General features: G+C 47.1%; 1 protein-coding gene across 1 annotated transcript; it reads left to right on the top strand.

Annotated features, from left to right (window-relative positions):
- Window positions 1-12,897: 12,897 nt before the first annotated feature.
- LOC136635614 (piercer of microtubule wall 1 protein-like) lies at window positions 12,898-15,248 on the top strand. Its single transcript, XM_066610861.1, has 3 exons — window positions 12,898-13,043; window positions 14,285-14,363; window positions 15,060-15,248. Exons 1-3 carry the CDS (start codon window positions 12,898-12,900, stop codon window positions 15,246-15,248), a joined length of 414 nt encoding a protein of 137 aa, XP_066466958.1.
- The last annotated feature ends 1,826 nt before the right edge of the window (window positions 15,249-17,074 follow it).

Below are 17,074 nucleotides of genomic sequence, written 5' to 3'. Positions count from 1 at the left end.
CTTGCATCTGGCATTCTGACTTAACCCATTTCTAAAAATCAGGAGGTTGCGCATACACATCATGGCTTGTACCCCGTAATGGATTTTTCCTCCATTCCTGAAACATGTCCAATCCCCTTTTAAAGGCGTCCAGGCCAGTCGCCATCACCACATCCTGTGGCAAAGAGTTCCACAGACCAACCACACGCTGAGTAAAGAAATATTTTCTCTTGTCTGTTCTAACTCTCCCAACACTCAGTTTTAGTGGACGTCCCCTGGTTCTGGTGTTATGTGAGAGTGTAAAGAGCATCTCCCTATCCACTCTGTCCATCCCCTGCATAATTTTGTATGTCTCAATCATGTCCCCCCTCAGGCGTCTCTTTTCTAGGCTGAAGAGGCCCAAACGCCGTAGCCTTTCCTCAATTGTTTCTTTCTAGATCTCCTTTTTTAAAAGTCTGGTAAACCTAGGTGGGTCTCATTACTTTTAAAAAGTGGGTCCTGGTGCAAAATGTATAAGAACCACTGATGTATACTTAACTGGATATACATGTATCTAGTGTATATAAAATATATGTGTGTTTTTAATACACAAAGGTAGGGTTAGGGTGAGGGCTGAGATAAGAGGCTTTGCATATATAACATTGGGTTTGTTGCCCAGTTATAGTATAGGGAGTGGGGTGGGGGAAGCTAGCAGAGAATGCATCAAGCAAGCAGGCAACCTTGATGCTGGTGGGAAGGGACTCAGCTAACGTGAACAGGAAGCCCCCCTGCTAGCATTCTAACTTCTGTAAAACAGGCTTGTTTGGTTAAAAGAACCAAAGAAGGTAATGGGGGTAATTGTACGTGCAATTGTATGTGTAATTGTGTAATTATGTGTAGGTGTATGTGCAACCTCCTGATTTTAGAAATGGGCTATGTCAGAATGCCAGATGCAAGGGAGGGCACCAGGATGCAGGTCTCTTGTTATCGAGTGTGTTCCCTGGGGCATTTGGTGGGCCGCTGTGAGATCCAGGAAGCTGGACTAGATGGGCCTATGGCCTGATCCAGTGGGGTTGCTCTTATGTTCTTATGCTCCCTGGGGCATTTGGTGGGCCGCTGTGAGATCCAGGAAGCTGGACTAGATGGGCCTATGGCCTGATCCAGTGGGGCTGCTCTTATGTTCTTATGCTCCCTGGGGCATTTGGTGGGCCGCTGTGAGATCCAGGAAGCTGGACTAGATGGGCCTATGGCCTGATCCAGTGGGGCTGCTCTTATGTTCTTATGGGGGCTGGGAACGTGGAGGTTTGTGGATAACTGAATCCGCGGATACGGGTGGGGGGGAGGCCTGTATGAGACTTCACCCGTGATTGCAAGATAAAGTATGCTCCAAAAGCTTCCAGGTGGAAGACCCGCCCCCCCCCCCCCGTCGATTCACGTGTCCCCTCTTGCTGCGTTCAGAGAGGGCTCTCTTACGTCAGGAAGAAATCGGCGTTGCTCTTGGAGTTGCTGATGAACTGCAGGTATGAGCTTTCACAGGAAAGGGAATGTTGGTAGTCGGCCTCCACCATGCCCAAAGACTGTCTGAACCGGGCGAACACAGGACTGGCGTACGTTCGCATCTCAAAGCCCTGCAGGGATTCAAAAGTGGGCATCCAGCCAAAGCAAGAAAGAGATAATGCACAGTCCAGTACTGTCAAGAAAAAAGGGGTGTGTGTGGTGCAGTGTGGGTGTGTGGGGGGGAGCTCCTGCTTTTCATGCAGAAGGTGCCAGGTTCAATCCCTGGTGGCACCACCAGGGAGGACTGGGAAAGACCCTTGGCTGAAATCTTGGACAGCTGCTGCCAGTCAGCACTGGCAATACTGAGACCGACCGACCGAGGGGCTGACTCAGCGGGCAGCATCTTCATAGGAATGCATTATGTAGCGGTGTGTGTCATTTTTTTTGCCCTCCTGCTGTCTGCAGGATTAGAGGGCATGCAAAAATGCACAGAGCCACTTCCTGCTTAAGGCAGTGGATGTGGCTCCCTTAGGCGAAGGGGTCACTAGGGTTTGGGTCACCTGATGGGAGGTCACCCCCATGTTGGACCTCCTTCTACACCAGGCCAGACAGAATAAATGACAACATCATTCGCACAGCCTAAAAGCAGTGGCACTGGGTCACCCCATTAAATCAATCAATCAATCAATCAATCAATCAATCAATCAATCTATCTATCTATCTATCTATCTATCTATCTATCTATCTATCTATCTATCTATCTATCTATCTATCTATCTATCTATCTATCTATCTATCTATCTATCTATCTATCTATACTCCCTCTCTCCCTCTCTCCATCTTTCTTTCTTTCTATCCCCCTCTCTCCATATTTCTATACCACATCCATCCATCCATCCATCCATCCATCCATCCATCCTCCCTCTCTCCATATTTCTATACCCCATCTATCTATCTATACTCCCTCTCTCCCTCTCTCCCTCCCTCCCTCCCTCTCTCTCTCTCTCTCTCTCTCTCTCTCTCTCTCTATCTATCTATCTATCTATCTATCTATCTATCTATCTATCTATCTATCTATCTATACTCCCTCTCTCCCTCTCTCCATCTTTCTTTCTTTCTATCCCCCTCTCTCCATATTTCTATACCACATCCATCCATCCATCCATCCATCCATCCATCCATCCATCCATCCATCTATCCTCCCTCTCTCCATATTTCTATACCCCATCTATCTATCTATACTCCCTCTCTCCCTCTCTCCCTCTCTCCCTCTCTCCCTCTCTATCTATCTATCTATCTATCTATCTATCTATCTATCTATCTATCTATCTATCTATCTATCTATCTATCTATCTATCCCACATCCATCCATCCATCCATCCATCCATCCATCTATCTATCCCCCCTCTCCATATTTCTATACCACATCCATCCATCCATCCATCCATCCATCCATCCATCCATCCATCCATCCATCTATCTATCTATCTATCTATCTATCTATCTATCTATCTATCTATCTATCTATCTATCTATCTATCTATCTATCTATCTATCTATCTATCTATCTATCTAAACAGTACACCCAACAAAAAAACAGTGGCCAACACACAACTGAATAAGAGTTCAAAGCATGAGCTCTGTTACATGAAAAACAGAGCTGACTCATACTAACACTGCATTGGTTTTCTGCTGTGTCATCATCACACCTCATTGGCTCTCAGAACAATCAATCTTACTGGTCAGTTTTGAGTTAAAGAAATCCTCTTTTTGTGACATAAGGCACTTGTGTTGTCTTCTTCTGGTTATTGGGCCATAACATTTGATAGAATACAGATATTTCAACGGGGCTTGTTCCATTGCCTTCTGCATTAAATTACCGATTGATTGATATATAACATGACGGTACTATTCATAAATATCTTCACAATTTTGGTGCTAGCAATGTCACCCGGTGCGGTAATCACCCACCTCCCAGTGACACCACTACAGTTAGGGTGGCAGTATAGCCCAATGCTTTGCCATATGTCCCTTGATCCCCTTACCCGTGTGACTTGCTCCTACCTCATGGAATTGTTTAAGGACTGCTGCGTAATGTGACTTGCCAAGAACATCCTGGCAGAGAGAGAGAGAGAGAGAGAGAGAGAGAGAGAGAGAGAGTATCAGGGAGCTGCATTACCATAATACAGGGGTGCCCAAACCCTGGCCCTGGGGCTACTTGCAGCCCTCGAGGCCTCTCAATGCGGCCCTCAGGGAGCCCCCATTCTCCAATGAGTCTCTGGCCCTCTGGAGATTTATTGGAGCCCACACTGGTCCAACACAACTGCTGTCAGCATGAGAGCAACTGTTTGACGTCTTGCATGAGCTGTGGGATGAGAGCTCTCTCCACTGCTTGCCGTTTTACATCTGTGATGCAGCAGTGGCAGTGAAGGAAAGGCCAGCCTTGCTTTGTGCAAGGCCTTTTATAGGCCTTGTACTATCTACTGCAAGATCTTGATCTACTGCAGTAGGCCTTGATCTACTTGAAGGCCTTGATCTACTGCAAGACCTTCATTCATTCATATAAGTTCATCTTTAATATATTCATTTGTGTAAATTTATTCAAATTTTAAATGTAAATTAATTCTTTCCCCCCCCCTGCCCCCAACGCAGTGTCAGAGAGAAGATGTGGCCCTCCTGCCAAAAACTTTGGACACTCCTGCCATAATCCAACACCATAATTCATCACCATCCCATGCATAAAATTATGCATGGGATGGATAGAGTGGATAGAGGGATGTTCTTAAAATAGCTGGCGCAGACTGGAGGAGACCCATTGAAGGAACAGTGCCCTTATCTGGGGGAAGGGGATGAATGTCCCCTTCCCCAAGGAGACTCCAGCCGCTGCCACTGTGCCCATGGGATGCAGTGGTAGCCATTTTGGTGCCACTACTCCTCTATGTGTGCCAGGCAGCTATCCAACTTTCCAGCACCGGTGTAGCTGTGCCAACAGGGTGTGTGCTGCACCCTGTGGTGGGGGAAGGCAGTCACAGAGGCCTCTTCAAGGTACGGGAACTTTGGTTCCCTGATCTTGGGGCTGCACTGTGACTGCGTTGGCACTGCAAATCTGGATAGGATTGGGCCCTAAGACTGCAATCCAATGCATACTTTCCTAGGGGTAAGCCCCACTGAACACAACAGAGCTTCTTTCTGAGTAGACGCATGCAGGGTTGCCCTGTATAACGATTTGGAAATTGAAGGATGATCAAATGTTCTGTGCGCCAGGACATCTGCAAGAGGGATCTGAAGGCCTTAGGAGTGGACCTCAACAGGTGGGAAACCCTGGCCTCTGAGCGGCCCGCTTGGAGGCAGGCTGTGCAGCATGGCCTTTCCCAGTTTGAAGAGACACTTGGCCAACAGTCTGAGGCTAAGAGGCAAAGAAGGAAGGCCCACAGCCAGGGAGACAGACCAGGGACAGGCTGCACTTGCTCCCAGCGTGGAAGGGATTGTCACTCCCAAATCGGCCTTTTCAGCCACACTAGACGCTGTTCCAGAACCACCTTTCAGAGCGCGATACCAGAGTCTTTCGAGACTGAAGGTTGCCAACAACCATCCTTCAAGTATCAACAGCACAGTCTGATGTGAGTCTACTCCGGAGTAAGCAGAACTGGCTCGATCAACAGCTGAGGTCAACATTTTGATTTGTCTTTTGGAGTGATGGATCAATAAACTCAGATGGGCTCAGGTGCCAAACCCATTTCATATCGTGGGTTGAATAGCATTCATGATGCCAGCTGAGGGCTGGGTGTGACGTCACTAAGCAGGAAGTGATGTCATTATGTAGGCCATGACCCGAAACCAGCACTTTTTTTCTCACTTAGGAACTCTTTAGCTGCAAATGGCAGAAGAGAAAAGGTGCGAATCTTGATCACACTGATAGGGGAGGTATCATATATCTTTAAAGGTTCTTATAAAGGTGCAAAAGAGAGCGACTAAGATGATTGCTGGACTGGGGCACCTTCCTTATGAGGAAAGGCTACGGCGTTTGGGCCTCTTCAGCCTAGAAAAGAGACGCCTGAGGGGGGACATGATTGAGACATACAAAATTATGCAGGCAATGGACAGAATGGATAGGGAGATGCTCTTGACACTCTCACATAACACCAGAACCAGGGGACATCCACTAAAATTGAGTGTTGGGAGAGTTAGAACAGACAAAAGAAAATATTTCTTTACTCAGCGTGTGGTTGGTCTGTGGAACTCCTTGCCACAGGATGTGGTGACGGCATCTGGCCTGGACGCCTTTAAAAGGGGATTGGGCAAGTTTCTGGAGGAAAAATCCATTACGGGTTACAAGCCATAATGTGTATGCGCAACCTCCTGATTTTAGAAGTGGGCTATGCCAGAATGCCAGATGCAAGGGAGGGCACCAGGATGAGGTCTCTTGTTGTCTGGTGTGCTCCCTGGGGCGTTTGGTGGGCCGCTGTGAGATCCAGGAAGCTGGACTAGATGGGCCTATGGCCTGATCCAGTGGGGCTGTTCTTATGTTCTTATATGGGAGAGTCCAATGATCACATGGTGACAATCTCAGCACAGCTCAACAGCTCACAGCAGCTGATCGATACTCACGGTCATTGATTGCTGATTGATGGCATCTTGGACGGCATCCCTGAGTCCCTCTTTCAGCATACATGTGAACTCGTAGAACTCGTGGTCCGCTTTGATCTCAAAGAAGCCCAAGAGCTTCCACTGCTCGCGGATTTTCCAGAAGCGCTTATATTTGCCCTGATGGGATTTCCTTTCCTTCTTCTTCCTCCTCCTCCTCCTCCTCCTCGATGGTGGGCTGTCAGCCTGCAAGAGAAGGCAGCAGAGGGAGGAATGGTGCCAGGAGAGGCGAGGTGGAACCCACTTGGGTGCAGAAAGGGAGCACAAACAAGAAAGAAACCGTGGCTTGGACAACATATCTACATTCTCTCCAGGCACTGACAGGCAGCAGCTATCCAGGGTTTCAAGTTGGGGTTCTTTCCCAGCTTGCCAGAGATTGAACTTGGGACTTTCTGTATGTAAAGAAATTCTCTACCCTGCCTGGCAGTGCCTCTCCATCCAAGATCTTTTAAAAGCACGCAGGCCCTATTTACACAGTTTGGTCTAGTGCAAGAGTGTCCCTTGGGTTCCAGTGTCAGCTAACCCCACTGGCCAATGCCAGCTCACAGAGAGGTATAAAAACCCTTGATCTCAGAGCCAGCCTGTCTGTCTGAGCAAGTCACCATTGCAAACAGCAGCTGCCAGCCCTTTTTTCAGAACACTGCCCCCAGCCCAGCCTACGGCCCCCCTTGTACCACAATCTGGAGCCACTCACCCTGGCTCTCAGTTGATTCTGGTTGGCAACCTTCAGTCTCGAAAGTCTATGGTATAAGCCTACAGCACCCAGTATTCCCAGGCGGTCTCCCATCCAGATACTAACCAGGCCTGACCCTGCTTAGCTTCCGAGATCATGGTATAAGCCTACAGCACCCGGTATTCCCAGGCAGTCTCCCATCCAAGTACTAACCAGGCCTGACCCTTCTTAGCTTCCGAGATCATGGTATAAGCCTACAGCACCCGGTATTCCCAGGCAGTCTCCCATCCAAGTACTAACCAGGCCTGACCCTGCTTAGCTTCCGAGATCATGGTATAAGCCTATAGCACCCGGTATTCCCAGGCGGTCTTCCATCCAGATACTAACCAGGCCTGACCCTGCTTAGCTTCCGAGATCATGGTATAAGCCTACAGCACCCGGTATTCCCAGGCAGTCTCCCATCCAAGTACTAACCAGGCCTGACCCTGCTTAGCTTCCGAGATCATGGTATAAGCCTACAGCACCCGGTATTCCCAGGCGGTCTCCCATCCAGATACTAACCAGGCCTGACCCTGCTTAGCTTCCGCGATCATGGTATAAGCCTACAGCACCCGGTATTCCCAGGCGGTCTCCCATCCAAGTACTAACCAGGCCTGACCCTGCTTAGCTTCCGAGATCATGGTATAAGCCTACAGCACCCGGTATTCCCAGGCGGTCTCCCATCCAAGTACTAACCAGGCCTGACCCTGCTTAGCTTCCGAGATCATGGTATAAGCCTACAGCACCCGGTATTCCCAAGCGGTCTCCCATCCAAGTACTAACCAGGCCTGACCCTGCTTAGCTTCCGAGATCATGGTATAAGCCTACAGCACCTGGTATTCCCAGGCGGTCTCCCATCCAAGTACTAACCAGGCCTGACCCTGCTTAGCTTCCAAGAGCAGACAAGATCAGGCAGTTGATTCACGCTGGCCCAATGTAACCCATTTCTGCCCAGCGCACAGATGTACACCTTTGATCCCTGATGTGTATATGCAACTCTGGGCAGAAATGGCTCAACCATAGAGGTTGATATGGATTTCTGGCTGACGAAAGGTTGGCCTAGTCTTCCAAGTTCAGGCAGCTGGGGAAGAGCAGGGAGACAAAACTGGGAGTGGACTTGCAGAAACATTTTTGGGAAGAGGAGGTAATACAGGTGGTAAGGTTTTACATAAGAACAGAAGAAGAGCCCCTCTGAATCAGGCCAAAGGCCCATCTAGTCCAGCTTCCTGTATCTCACAGTGGCCCACCAAATGCTTCAGGGAGTACACACAAGACAACAGGTTTTGGACCTTGGGTGGTAAGGTTTTGAATACCTTTTGTACTGTTTCCATGATAACTGATGAAATGATCGCTCCTGGTAGAAAGAAGCTGGTGGAGGAAAGGAGGAGCAACCTGATGTTTCTAGTCTCCCTAGAAACCATGGAACTACTTGGAGGTTCCTAGCCAGGCTGATCTGATGGGGCAGCTGGCTCCTTCCAGCGTCCCTGATGGGGGCAGATTCTTCCCCTCTCTATTTGGTTACAGAGATGTTTGACCAGCACGGCTCGACTTAGCCCTTAGAACAGGGGTTCTCAAACTTTTAAGCACCGGGACCCACTTTTTAAAATGACACTGTATCGGGACCCACCTAGATTTATGAGATTTTTTTTTTTAAAAAAAAAAGACGATCTAGAAAGAAATGATATTTTATTTATTTATTTACAAGCAATATTTTATTTTTCCCCTGGGGGCTGGGGATAAGAATAGGCCCTCGGTTTGACTGTACTAGTCGTAAGAGGCGACTAAACAGCCACCGGGTAGATGGGACTCATTAGCCTGGGAAGGCAGCTCATCTGAGAGAAGGAAAACTCTGATCCCAAACCTCCACTGCCTTGTGGCTACATCCAGTTATGGAAAAGGCTTCAGGAGTCAACCTGGAGGCAAAATCTGGAGCCGGAGTCCCTGAGGCAGTTCATGGCTGAACACAGTCACGTTCTGGCAACTCCTGCGACGCCGCTGGAACCAACCGCATTGGCTTCTGCCTTTCCATTGGACCATTTCAGCCACGTGGAGAGGGGGGATTTGCTGCATGGGTAACAGTCTATCCTCCGTATCTACTTTACCCAGGCTTCACGCACTGGAGAGGACACTCTGTTCCGGAACACTATTCAAAGTGCGATACCATAGTCTTCCGAGACTGAAGGATGCCAACAAGAATGTTTTATTTATTATTTATTTGCAAAAACCCAACTCATTTCTCGTAATGAGGCAGCCCTCGTGAATAACCTCAAGGGGCTTAGTGATTTGGGCCCAGCCTTCACCTGCCCCCACTGCCTGCCATTGACAGACTGGGAAGAAAAATACACCAGAAAAAAGAAATTCAAACACTGATCACCTTATATTGATTTAAGCTGATTAGCAGCAGCTCTCAATGCACTTCCATGCCAACAACCACGACTTTGATGTTTCTTTGGAAAGGGAGGGATGCCACGTGAGATCAACTCACCTCCATGGTCAATTGCATCAGGACTCATCAGCCTTGGCCAGTGTGCAAAATCCAATGGATTGAACTGAAAAACAGCAAAAAAAAAGACAGAATATTCCAGCTTAATGGCCCATCCTTAGCAAGATGGCTTGTGCTGCAACGCTATATATACTTACCGGAGAGTAAGGGCACAATCCAAACCAGGTCTACTCAGAAGAAGGTCCTATTTTGTTCAGTGGGGCTTACTCTCAGGAAAGCATGGTTAGGACTGCAGCCTAAGTCCCATTGAACACAATAAAACACTTCTGAATAAACAGAATTATATCTCCGTATTCATCTGCCAGGGACTGAAATGCTTTATCAGGTTCTCCCTACCCCAAGCAAAGGAGTGTGTACCATACCCAGAGATCCAGGAAAAGAGCGGTGGAATTATTATTATTATTATTTTTAAAACTTCACCTGTTCTATCTGTGCAGACCAAGTCTATTCATCGAGTTCTGTAGCGACTCTCTTTGAAGCTCTGGGTGCATGGCTTCCTTCTGGAAGTTTCTAGAAAACTGGGAAGGCAAAAAAAAAAAAAAAAAAACAAGGAGCGAGCAAGTTTATTTTGCTTTGTTTTCTTTAAACCCCCCCCCCCCACAATGGGGATTTAAATAATTACAAAACTTCCTGCAATTAGAAGAGACCAATGACCCAGTGCAAAAACCTATCTGTCCCTCTATAATGCAGAGTCCAGGGAGACAAATCCAGCCTGTAAAGAAAGTAAAGTTGGAAAGTGAAGCAGTTCTGTTGGTCCATGCAGAATAAAGTAGATTGTACGTTTGCGGCTACCCAGTGGTATACCAAGGTCATTTGGGACTCGGGACCCATCAATTTTGTGGAAGGGATTGTCACTCCCGGATTGGCCTTTTCAGCCACACTAGACGCTGTGCCAGAACCACCTTTCAGAGTACGATACCATAGTCTTTCGAGACTGAAGGTTGCCAATACAAAAAAAAAAGCCATGGCATGAAATTAATGATAATGGCCAGGGAAGAAGCACAGACAGTAAACATTTTCCTTTATTGAATTTTATATATATATAAAATTATTAATTATTATTAATAAATAATATTAATTTATATATTTTAAAATTTATTTTAAAATATATAAATAATTTATATATTTATTTAATATATAATATTAAATAATAATATTTTAATAATATTAAATAATTTTATTATATTTATATAAATAAATAATAATAATAAAGAATAATAAAATAATTTATATATTTTAAAATATAAAATAATATAATTAATAATTAATAAATATTAATATTTTAATTAATTTTAATAAATTAATTATTAATTATTAATAAATAATTAATTATTAATTATTTAAATATTATTGTTTAAATTATTAAATAATTTATATATTATTTAATATATATTAAATATATATTTGCATTTTCTATATATATTTAAATAATGTATACATTACTATTTAATAATTAAATAAAAATAACTAAGTAATAATTGTTTAATAATTTTCAAATTATTGTAAATATACACAAATTATTGTAAATCTATACAAATATAAATATGCAAATTTACAAAGGCTGTGCATGTATAATACACATATACATACATGCACATATATATGTGCATTTATATATATATGTATATTATGTATGTATATATATATATATATATATATATATATATATATATATATATATATATATGTATGTATGTATGTATGTATATTATACACACACACACCACCTTTGTAACTTTGTATATTTATATTTGAATATTTAGCTATAACTCTGTGTAACTTTGTCTATAGAATCATATATAATCATAACAACAAAAAATGGAAAAAGAAGTTTAAAAGAAATCAGTTTTCTTCTTGAAAATGATCTTTGGGTGGGCTCTTGGACACCCCATTGCAGCCTGGCACCCGTGGCTGCCGCCCCCCGGCCACCCTTTTTGTATGGCAACTTGCCCACCTTTTGGAGGTTATACTAAGCTGTGAAAAAGCAGGAATAACAGGGGAACATCCCTCCCTGTTCCCAGCAAGGTTTGCTCCATTGCTATTACCTTCATCCCACTGGCAATTACTTCCTGCCATCAGCTCTCTGCTCCTCTCAGTAATAATAACCTTATTCCGAGATCAGCTGGAGACCCAATCCGAGGGCTGGAGGAATATCGGCCGCTGTAGCCTGTGTTGGCAGCTCCTTCACCTGGGACATCAGGTATCACAGAAGAGCCAAGACCCTTCCATAGTCCTGAAGGATGCTTTGTCACCCCTTCTTCTCCACCTGCCTGGGTGAGCACCTCACCCTTCTAGGCTGCAGTCACTCTGGTGCACGGAGAACTTCATGACATCAGCTTTAAATGAGAGCACTGCAGCTGAAGGAGGCAGGCAGGCCTGGGGGTTGGATCGGTGACCCATCCGTCAATTGGATCCGGTCTTGCCAGTTGCATACACAAGAAGCCAAGAGAGTGAGGCAGCTGGAAGAGTTTCAAGGGCTACATTCAGCATTTTTCTCTCGCCTCCTGGGTCATCTTAACTCCTCAGTTTCCACAGGCCTGCTAAAGGAAGATTGTCCCCCCCCCCCCCGGAGGCTACTGGTACACAGCTCTGGTCATGTTCAGAGGGCATAGGCCTCCACCTGGACCCCGTGGGTTTGAACCTACGGTGTGTTAAAACTGCAGGTCTTAAATCTTGGGGACCTGTACATAAACAAGAGTTAAGTTCCTACAGTAGTGTTTCTCAAACTGTGGGTCCCGAGCCCATTTCAGGTGGGTCCCCATTCATTTCAATATTTTATTTTTAATAGTTGGGACTTGATGCCGTCATGGGATGTGACAGCATTTTGGGAAATGTTACAGATCTATGCTTTTAACAGGCTGCTATGTATATGCTTTTAACAATGAGAGTCAATGGGACTTACTCCTGGGTAAGTGTGGGTAGGATTGCAGCCTAGGATTGTTCAAAATTTTCCTGCTTGATGACATCGCTTCTGGTGGGTCCTGACAGATTCTCATTCTAGAAAGTGGGTCCCGACCCTCAAAGTTTGAGAACCACTGAGCTACAGTATCGGATTTTTGAATAGCCTCAGGGCTTGAGTATTGTTTTAAAAAGTGGGTTCTGGTGCTAAAATATTTAGGAACCTCTGACTTTCGTCCTTTGGGTCAGTGAACTGACATGCGCTGTTTCAGTGCACATTTGGGGTGCTTTCCACTCAACCTTAGAGATATAAAATTTATAATAAATATTATTTATATCTCTAGGCGCCTACAGACCTGGGGTCTCTGCAAAACATGTTTCCGATTGGGCCCCACAGCTCCTAAGACTGGCCCCAAGGGAAGGGCTATTGTTCGAGGCGGAGAAGCAGGCCCACCGAGGAAGAGAAAGGATTGGCAACCCTTCTCCTGGGGACTGGTGTGCTGTCTCTTTAAGAGCATGGCTTGCGCACCAGTGTGCAAGCCTGTCTCTTAGCAACCTGTGGCTTTGTTGAACGCAAGGACCAACCACCACCTTCCTGGCTCTCTGATGTCTGGCTTGCTTTTGGTTCCCTTCCTGAACCTCATCCCAAGGGCTTCTTCTTCCCCCAAAGCGACAGCCCCGCCAAATGGCACAGGCAGCGCCCCTTTGCCCAAAGGCCTCCGTCCCTGCCGAGAAAGAGGGCAGCGCGACCCAGAGAACCAGTGACTACTATAGAGTGGATGAGAACTTGCCCTCCAGGTTCAACTATCCGGGATGGTTTCGGGGTTACAGGTGGGTAAGAGAGGATTATTCAGGTGTGGGGGCCACATCAGGCAAGCAGCCCCCTGGGGAACACTCTCAAAGCACTTCTTTGGGAAGCCCAGAGACTTTTCTCTGACTGTTGGCAGGGTATCAATTGGATCACAGATGAACATAAGAACAGCCCCACTGGATCAGGCCATAGGCCCACCTAGTCCAGCTTCCTGTATCTCACAGCGGCCCACCAAATGCCCCAGGGAGCACACCAGATAACAAGAGACCTCATCCTGGTGCCCTCCTTTGCATCTGGCATTCTGACATAGCCCATTTCTAAAATCAGGAGGTTGCGCATACACATCATGGCTTGTAACCCGTAATGGATTTTTCCTCCAGAAACTTGTCCAATCCCCTTTTAAAGGCGTCCAGGCCAGATGCCGTCACCACATCCTGTGGCAAGGAGTCCCACAGACCAACCACACACTGAGTAAAGAAATATTTTCTTTTGTCTGTCCTAACTCTCCCAACACTCAATTTTAGTGGATGTCCCCTGGTTCTGGTGTTATGTGAGAGCGTAAAGAGCATCTCCCTATCCACTCTGTCCATCCCCTGCATAATTTTGTATGTCTCAATCATGTCCCCCCTCAGGCGTCTCTTTTCTAGGCTGAAGAGGCCCAAACGCCGTAGCCTTTCCTCATAAGGAAGGTGCCCCAGTCCAGCAATCATCTTAGTCACTCTCTTTTGCACCTTTTCCATTTCCACTATGTCTTTTTTGAGATGCGGCAACCAGAACTGGACACAATACTCCAGGTGTGGCCTTACCATCGATTTGTACAACGGCATTATAATATTAGCCGTTTTGTTCTCAATGAATCACCCCTCTAATAACTGTTTTGGGAGGTCAATATGGTGATCTCCCATTATGCAGGTGGGAGAAGAGGGGGGAGATGATAGGGCCAGTTCAGGCCCATGAGAGGGGATGCAGGCTCCTTTGGCCTGGGGTCAGAAAAGGCAGCCCAGGAGCCAAAGAAGGGGAGCCAGAATTTCCCTGGGATCTTACCTTTTCTGATCTCACCCAGGCCTGTGAGATGAGGGTGCAGGAGAGACGTCGTACCTGGGCCTGAGGTCAAAAAGGGGGCCCGAGCAACCAAAGGAGGGGAGCCAGAAATGTCCTGGGATTCAAGAAAACGTTTGCGTATATTGTGCGACGACCAGCATTCACAGTTTGTGTCGTCCTAGAGAGTGCCTGGTAAGTAACCTCGAATTCTGTCACCCAGGCCGAAAGAGCGCAATCCATTGTACAGGACAACAAACATGGACTACGGCGGAAAACCACCAACTGTACATGAAATGCCGGTAAGCGCATGAGATCGCCACCTTCTTCTTCGTTATTTTTATTACAGTGAGCCCTTTGGTATCTGCAGGGGATCTATTCCAGGACCCCCAGCGGATAGCCCAATTCCGCTATCTGCAAGGGGCCCCCCAAGGTACCACAAGTCTTTACCTGGGGGCTGCTGCCTGAGGTTGTGTGTGGGCCTGCTCAGAAGCCTCTTGGACATGACTAGAAGGCAGTTCCAGTTTGCGCAGCCTTCCAATTGAGTCCGGGAAGCCTTCTGAGGCCTGGGGAGACCGTGTGACCCTCCCGCACCTCAGAACACCTCCTGAAGCCATTTCCAGTTGTGCCTGGGAGGTCCTCTGAGGCCCTCGATCCACGGATGCCAAGCCCACAGATAAGGAGACCCACTGTATACATATGTGGGGACATACGCATAAAGGTCTGGGTTAGGGACGCCAATGACTGGGATGAATTAGGCTGGGAAACAGGACTGAGAACAAGACTGTTGTTCCTCACCTTTGACCTCCCCTCCACACCTCTGCTGTATTCCATTCCCCTCTTACTTTCTGAATTCAGGGAGTGGGAGGAAAGGTGAACGCAAGTGGGTGGGCGACTCTACCACCTGAGGCACCCAGCCCAGCTGGCCTCTTGGACAGCCGGCCCTCATTTCAAGACAGCCCCCCAAACGGTGAAAGCGCGCTCTTCTTTCCCCGCAGACCACCTACCACGTCACCCCGCACTACTTCACGGACCACCTGGTCAAGTTTGGCATGCCCAGGAACAGCGGCATCAACACAGCCATGGAGAAGAGCGACGTGACCGGGCCGGACAACTTCATCACCGTCTTCGACACTTTTGACTTCCACCCCAGTTACAGAAGTGGTGGCCCGTCGATCTGTGAGTAGTGGAAGGCAGCCCACCTCTGCCCAAGCTTGCTGCTGCCCCAACTGCCAAGAGACTTAGATACGACTCTCCAGCAATCCACACCTACTTGGAAGACCTATTTTGTGGTTCTAGTTCTTGTTTTTTGGTGGCCTTTTGGGTGCAGTGCCTGCCTTACGCTGACTGTGGTCACCTTGGACTTCTGGGAGATCGGTCTGGAGTAAACACTTTGGGGACTGCAGTTTGGGCACAGAGGTCTGCTTCTAGGAAAGGGCACTGCTAGGTTTACTGTGTGATAATCCTTCCTGCCATTAAAATGTGGAGAATTGCCTTGCAGTTGTGCTGCCGATGCATTTTATTCCCAGGGTTGGTATAACCCCCATCTGCTTCACCACACTCCCCTTCTATGACACGACACCCCCCTTTCACGGTGCTTCTGGTGGGACCCCAATCCTCCCCCCTCCAGTGACACCACTGTCACTACCATAGGTCCTGATTTGTCAGGTTTCACACTTGTTGAAAGGGGCCCGAGTCAAAGGTTAGGCGCAAGGAATGAACGTGAAAATAATGAACAAAAATAGATGACAAAACTGGGGATGGGGCAGTGTGTGTGTGAGCCACCAGATTGACACCATGGGTAGAACTTTTTGTACTGCCTCATGTCTTTCAGTTTGCGTGCTCAGCTATGCATCTAGGGCTCATGAAGCCATGTGCGTACATGTGAGAAAGTGGCCCAAAACACACGGCAGGCATTCACAGACTAAGGGCACAATCCTAACCCCTTATGCCAGTGCTTTCCAGCACTGGCATAGCGGTGCCAATGAGATGTGTGCAGCATCCTGCAATCGGGTGGCACTCAGGGAGGCCTCCTCAAAGTAAGGGAATGTTTGTTCTCTTGCCTTGGAGTTGCACTGCCCTTATGTGCTGGAAAGCACTGACGTAAGGGGTTAGGATTGCGCACTAATAGCAGGGAGCTCACTTGACCCATCTGGTGGCTCAGTCCTCAAGCACTGCCACCCCATTCGATCTAATTCTCGCAATGCATTCCACCAGCTGGCCCCCTCTGCTCTTAGTCCAGGAACCTGCTACAGCCGGGGAAGGCATGACAGATCTGAGTGTAGTCAGGAGCAGAGGTGAAAACTGGTTTCCTTTTCTGTTTGTGTGAAATGGATGATCATTCAAACTCCGGGTTTCCCTACAAAACCACTTAAGTCAAACAGAAGAAGCAGCTTGGTTTGAAATTCCCCACACCTAAAGGAAGAAGAGGTGTATAGGCCCAAACTCGTATTCAAGGGGATGTTCTGGTCCATCCAGCATGGGAAGCTGGAGCTCGGTCGACGAGATATATAAGATACTGCTGCTAAATCACACTGCTGAACTATAGGCATTCCCCCATATCTGCGGGGGTACATTCCCCCGAACCCTGCAGGTACCGAAATCACAGATAAAAGGGCACTCTATACTTACTGTGGTACCAAGCATTTATTTCTCTTCCCCTGTAGCCTGTTATAAAACGCTTGCTAATCCGTGAAGCAATCATCCAAACCAGATAAGTAATGGACACAGAGGCAAAGAACCATTGATAAGTGAATCTGCGGATGTGGGATCTGTGGCTATTGGGGACACCTGAGCGAAGGGTTCCTATCAAACTGATTGACACATTGTCCAGCTGGAGTCCAGGGTCTCTACTCTACTGGAGCTGCAGGGTCTGTACTCCTGGCAGTGTGCCAGGTTGCCAATAAACTGGACTCACGGGTTGAAAAATTAAAGTGCATTCCTAACCCCTCCTGGCCTTGTGGAGACAGGCACACCCTGCTAATCTACCCAAGGCACATGCCCCAGTTGACCT

This window comes from Tiliqua scincoides, chromosome 16, assembly GCF_035046505.1.
Source record: "Tiliqua scincoides isolate rTilSci1 chromosome 16, rTilSci1.hap2, whole genome shotgun sequence".
Lineage (NCBI taxonomy): Eukaryota > Metazoa > Chordata > Lepidosauria > Squamata > Scincidae > Tiliqua > Tiliqua scincoides.
The sequence above is the reverse complement of the archived record's forward strand: the minus strand, read 5'-3'. Positions and strand labels throughout refer to the sequence as shown.

What these genes read in the sequence shown, in the direction of transcription:
- LOC136635614 (XM_066610861.1), top strand. Translation starts at nt 12,898, where the DNA reads ATGGCACAGGCAGCGCCCCTTTGCCCAAAGGCCTCCGTCCCTGCCGAG. An exon ending in GGATGGTTTCGGGGTTACAG is followed by an intron (nt 13,044 to 14,284) that starts GTGGGTAAGAGA and finishes TCTGTCACCCAG; the next exon opens with GCCGAAAGAGCGCAATCCAT. An exon ending in CAACTGTACATGAAATGCCG is followed by an intron (nt 14,364 to 15,059) that starts GTAAGCGCATGA and finishes CTTTCCCCGCAG; the next exon opens with ACCACCTACCACGTCACCCC.